The sequence below is a fragment of the Alexandromys fortis genome, unplaced genomic scaffold (assembly GCF_014885135.2).
Source record: "Alexandromys fortis isolate MF-2015 unplaced genomic scaffold, M_Fortis_MF-2015_v1.1 scaffold_86, whole genome shotgun sequence".
In the NCBI taxonomy this organism is placed as follows: Eukaryota; Metazoa; Chordata; class Mammalia; order Rodentia; family Cricetidae; genus Alexandromys; species Alexandromys fortis.
In genome coordinates, this window is record NW_026067965.1 from 1,825,059 (window position 1) to 1,831,058 (window position 6,000).

Here is a 6,000-nt window from a genome sequence, read left to right on the forward strand (position 1 = left end):
ACTGCTGTAAGCCCCTCTCTACAAGTGTGGGGACAGGTGGGATGCACAGGTGAGTGACCCAGCCATGCATGCATTGGTGCTGTTGGGATTCCAGCAGTGGAGGGCATGGATGACTGAGACTCCTGCCCGAGAATTGTATGTCATGCCCTTCCATGTGCACTACACTGATCACGGAAACAATACTGCCACAGGCGACAGAGAAGGGAAAATCCAAAGAGGTCACTGAGAGATTCAAGCTGGGCAAATGCTCCCTTAGAACAGAAGGCAGCAGACAGGACTCAAAGCACACAGAGACAGTCTAGAGGGGAAAAGGATAAAGAGAAATACTCTGTCTTGGAGGCTCAGCCCCCTTGACCAGGAAGAAATATCTCTGAAGCCATGTATTCTATTTTAGATCCTTCGGTGAGATGGAAAAGTAAACCATATTGCTTTTATAACAACACTGCACCATGCTGTCCAGAAAATCCCTAAGCCATGCCTTTCAATCTTAACTTTTTTAAGATTTATTTTATTTTAAATTATGTGTGGGAGTGTGTGCGCACACATGATGCAGTTGCTCCTGGAAACCAGTAGAGGGCGTCAGACCCTCAAGAGCTGGTGGTTACCCCAGGTCCCAGGAACTGAACTCAGTTCTCTGCAAGGGCAGCAGAGATCCTGACCACTGAACTTCTCTCCATCCTCTTAGCCTTTGTTCTAACAAGATATATCTACTTAAAATATGGCGACAGAGGAGCACCATAAAATGGGATAAAGGGGATGATGTCCCTCACTAACCAGTTGTGTATAAGCCGCAGAATTGATGGAGTACGGAAAGGGGCTTAAAGACAGTAAATCCAAGAGAACACAGCAAGGCGCAGGGGCCTCTGCTTCATTTACCCCGGGTATAGATTTTCATCCATGCCTGCATGCTTGTTTAACAGACTTAAGCCCTTAAGTACTAGGCTGTCTGCTCAGACCATGAGGGCGCACAGACCACAGCCAGCAGTGAAACCCGCAGGGAAGCGTTGTCTTGTTCTAAGTCACATAAGACATTGCACGGGATTAGCAGCCACCCTCAGGACACGGTATTAACTGAAATGTTCCCCTGCATTTGGAGGTCAGGGCCCACACACTTTCTTGGCGGAATCTGGCTGCAAACATATTTGTCTGGATTTCACTGTGTTATAAACCAAAGGGCTGTAGAAGAAACCTGGATGTTCCAGCTATCCTGAAACAGAAGAAGGCCCAGCAATCCTGGGCTTGCATTCCAACTTAACAATGACAAACCGGAGGGAAGCGGTGACTCTTATGAAGGGAAACCGAGTTCTAGCTCTCGCCGTCTCTACCGCTCCCTGCTGTCTCTCTGGCAGTACCAGCTGCTCGCCTTTGAGTTTGCCAAGTAGACAAATGACTATGCAGTCTGTGAGCTCAGTTTCTCAGGCTGGGTGAAAAAGACAAGAGTCTAGAGCAGTTTCTCAACCTGTGGTTCGCGACCCTCGGGGGGGGGGGGTTGAATGACCCGTTCACAGTCGACTAAGACCACCGGAAAACACAGACACTTACATTACAATGCATAACAGTAGCAAAATTACAACTATGAAAGAGCAACGAAAGTCATTTTATGATCAGGGCTCACCACAACATGAGGAACTATATTAAAGGGTCACTGTGTTAGGAAAACTGAGAGCTGGTGGCCTAGAGAGAGGACCGCACAATTGTGGGCTGTGTTAACGGAATAAATCCAGAAGACTCACTTAGAGGCTAAGCTAGTGTAGATATCAGTCTCTTCCTGACCTCTAACCGTGTAGCCTCAACTGGGCTCATGCACACAGCCACCGTAGGCAGAAAAGATGGGGTTCACCCAAGCCCCAAGTCCCAATTTGTACATGGGTCCGCAGTGGTATCAAGTTCCTGGCCTTTGAATGATGCCTACAGAGACACCAACCACGACAGTACTTGTGTGAGATTTCCTGATGCGGTGTTAACACTGGTCCTATTAACATCTTACACGGTCTGGAATCATATTGCTATGCAAAGACAGGCACACCCCGCGTTCTCAGGGTCCCCCATCCCGTTACCTGCAGATGACCGGGGAACATAACGATCACCCACGCCAGCAGCCACCGGGATCCTGTCCAGGAAGTCATAGGGTCCAATATCTTAGAAGCCTCCCTCACTGCCTACAAAAAGAAAAACAGAGAAGACCTAATTTCCAACCAGCTCTGGCTCCAGAGATAGTCTGTGAGCTGAGAGACCAATCCCAGGACAGAGACCCTGAAGCCAGGCAGTGTCTCGGGAAGGTTTGTGTTGGCCCAGGATGGGACTGCCTGCTGCAGAATGGAGACGATATGGAGCTCCCTTTAGGATGAGCCCTCCAAGATTGGGGAGGAGGCAGGAACTGTCCCACTCTCCAGTCAGCAACTCATATTCCCAGCACTCCAGAAGTCGAGACACCCCATGCGCCAGCCACCTCCCAGCCTGATTGTCAGCACCGGGGTGTGGCTTTTGGCGTGGTCTAGGGGAGCCAACCTACAGCCAAGGGTCCGGGCACCTGCCAGCTTAGGCTCCTTGAGGCAAAAATGAGTCCAAAGCCACCTACACTAGACCAGAGAGGGGAAGGAACCTGCCTACGGTCACACAGTAAAACAGTGACTCTAGGAGTGGACCGAAGATCAGATAGTTTGAGGCATTTCTCACTAAACATACAATGTCCTCTGCTTCCAAGCCTGGGGCTAAAAGAGCAGGGGTGGGGGAGGATAGCCCTGCAGAGTGAGTCTCTTAACGGTGAGGAAGGACTAAGCCCAGAAGGGCGATGGGAACTTTTTTTCCCTCTCCCAGTGTGTTTTCCTGTCAGTTTACAGAGAACTCAGTTTGAGAGGAGACTGGAAAACCCGAGGTCACACTCGACTCCCGCTTCGCCTCGCGGGCGCCTTGGCGGAGTCGGTGTCCGGGGGCGGGTCGGTGGCTTCTCTCCATCTGGAGAAAGCATTAAGGCCTGGCTTAATGCGATCCGCAAATGTGCTGCTGTTTCCGACCTGAGGCGGCAACTCTGGGACGAAAAGAGGCGGCCAGGGCCGGGCCCGGGACCACGCGCCCCTCTCAGCTGGCTCGCACACTCCAACGCCCGCCACCCTCACGCCTCCTATTCCTGGCGTGCGTCTCGCCTGGGTCCTCTGCGCTCCAGGCGTGAGAGCTTCAGTAACCAACCCACAGGACCTTCGGACACTCCAGACTGCGATCAACCCGCAGTCCACTGACCCTGCAGGGTGTCCCGTCAACGAGAGCGCCCTTCGCTCGCTGAGGACCCGGGAAGGTTCTGCCCAAAGTTTCCGGACCCGGTGGCGTGCGCCTACCCGGACCTATCTAAGTCCCATAGATTGCTCAGGTTGTGAAGCCCCGCATAGGACCAGCAGAGGACCCTACTTGCCAGTGTCATTCCCATCAATTTGTTCAGCCTTACCATCCTAGGAGAGACCTGTCCCTGGATCTCCGAGGGTGTCCCTTCTCCCAACCCGGCGCCGCAGCAGCGTCTCTGGGTGCCGCGGCGGGGATGCGCGATGCCGAGGCAGAGATGAGCAGTACCAACTCGGCGACACCTCGTGCGCAGCGCGGGATCCCGATGGTCCCCGACGCCGGCCTCCAGCCCGCGCCGCCGCCAAAGTTAAATGGGGCTGGGACGCGGCCGCCCCGCCTGTCCCGCCCCTCCGGGCGCGCGGAGCGCAGGGCTGGCCCTGGCCCAGAGGCGGAGGGCGCGCGCCGCCACCTGCGCCGTCTGTCCCGCAAGTGCGCGTCGCGCCCCGCGGCCGGTCGGTCCGTGCCCGCTCTTCGTCCTCCGCTCAAACCCCCGGTCGCTGGGAACGCGAGGACCAGCGGGGCAGAGGGGCAGCGGAGCCGCAGCCGGGCGGCTCGGTTCGCGCGGAGCCGCGGCGGCCACGGCGAGACTCGGCTGGAACGCTTCTCCGCCCGCTTCCTGGAAGCCACTCCTCGCCCTGGGCCTGCAGCCAGGCCTGGTGCCAGGAGCCCCGGCTGCCGCCGCCGCCGGCAGCGCGCTGGGGAGAGGCAGCGGCTGTGCCTCGGGCCAGCAGGGCCAGCCGGGCCCGTGCAAGGATGCCATCCCCTCCCACCTCCGCTGCCTGGCCCGGGCGCCTCCTCTGCTAAGTCGTGCCCCGCGAAGGACTGCCTGAAGACACTGGCTCGTGCTGGGAGCCTTTAGGAGCTTGACCAAGACCCGTCAGCAAGCTTTGCAATCCAGGGACTTTCGACTGCAGGGGACCCTGGGTGACCCAGCAGGAGCACCTAAACCTGCTAACTGAAGCCCAGGTTATGAAACTGGTTTGGGTGACCCCGAACTCCAGACCTGTTCGAAAATAAATTCAGCACCAGAGCCTAGGGTTTGGAATGAAGGCATCTCAGTCGGGAATGGAGGCAGGGTTGAGGGTGCCTTGGGTACTTTTGAAGGGAAGACACGCAAGGGCCTCGGCTTCATCCCAACAACAGGAGCCAAGGGTCAGGGTGTTCCTTTTAAGGTCTGCAGTGTTGTGCTACCACCCTTAGGTCCCTTGAGTGATGCTATTCTGCCAAGCAGTGTGTGTGCAGCCAGCCATCCCCAAAGTGTTATCCTAATTCCTGAGGGAATAGCTTGCCCTCGGTGATCAGAGAGGCCAGGTCGGGAACTGGTACCCACTTCTCTCAGGAGTCTGAAACATTTGCATCCAAAGTTGCTCTTTTGACCGCTGGACTGTTGGTGCTTCCAGTGGTCACAAGCATTGCCAAGAGGTCCCCTACCTGTCCTCCTCACCCTTTCTTCCCTTTCCCAGTCAGATGGCTTCCTCTAACCAGAGGAACCTCGGGTGTCCCTTCACTTCAGGCAGGAAAGGGCTTGAAATCCTAGGGAAAATGAGCAGGTGGCAGCGGATGGGGAGAGATTCAGGAGGAGCCAAGAGGAGAGGAGAGAGCTAACTGTGACTAACTCACCTACAGACGAGTCAGTCTCTCTGTTCACCCCACTTTAGCTCTGGAACGTGGGGCAAACAATGCATTTATGGCTGTTACTGTGGTGGGTAAGATAGGATCAGGTTCCCATGAGCCTCTGGTCACATTTTGTCAGCCAGTTGGCACACGGCCTTATTCTGTAGACATTTCTGTGTTAAGACACCATAACACACATTCATACGTTCACACTGAGCTGAGGGCCCCAGCACCTGTCCCTCCCCTGACAGGGACTGCTCTCTATTCAACCGCGAGTCACAGCCACTTGGGCCTTGGGGACACACAGACAGCACTCTGTCCAAGGGTGGCTTAAAACAGAGAAGGCGCAAACAAGAAAATGTTGCGAAGAGGACTTTTTAGGATAACGGTGTACACAGGGAGAGCTGAAGCAGACACAGGAAAGGGCATGGGCTTGTGGGACCTTCATGGTGAATGTGCACACCGGTGAACTCACAACCTTCACTGGTCTTCAGATGGCTTCAAAAATGCCGTGTGCATTGGTTATAGGGTGACGGGTGAGTTTTCTAGAAAGACATCGCGGATGAGAAGGCTCCATGGTTGCTCATCTATGTCAGTGAGTCAGTAGAGGAACAGCTGCGTTTGCATTTCAGAACATCTATGACATGCCACGCGGTGGCGGGAATGAGAATGACCACCATCAGATCATACATTTGAATTCTTAGTCCCCAGCGGATAAATGGTTGGTGAAGGATGAGGAGGTGTGGCCATGTTGGAGGAAGTGAGTCGAGTTGCTGGGGATGGGCTCAGAGGTGTCAGAAGACCCGTTTTATGCCCAGGCTCTGTCTGCCTGCTGCCCTTACATCAGCATGTAAAGCCCTCAGCTACTGCTCCAACACCAGGCCTGCCTGCCGCTGCCACCCTCCCCACCTTGATAACACACTAACCCTCTCAAACTATAAGCAAGCCCCAATTAAATGCTTTTTTTTCCCTAACAGTTGCTTTGGCCATGTTGTCTCTTCACAGCAATTAAACGGTAACGAGGACACGACAGGACCTGTTCTAGGCATTCGA

The 6,000-nt window shown here is 54.7% G+C and overlaps 1 protein-coding gene across 1 annotated transcript in view; it reads right to left on the minus strand.

The window, feature by feature from the left end:
• Adamtsl3 (ADAMTS like 3) overlaps positions 1-3,549 on the minus strand; it is a 224,751-nt gene extending 221,202 nt beyond the window's left edge. The window contains exons 1-2 of the mRNA XM_050154110.1: positions 3,440-3,549; positions 2,058-2,159 (exon numbers count right to left, since the gene is read on the minus strand). Of these exons, the coding sequence (XP_050010067.1) occupies positions 2,058-2,159; positions 3,440-3,442 (105 nt within the window). The 5' untranslated portion in view covers positions 3,443-3,549. The remainder of the gene's footprint in view (positions 1-2,057; positions 2,160-3,439) is intronic.
• Between the last annotated feature and the right edge of the window lie 2,451 nt (positions 3,550-6,000).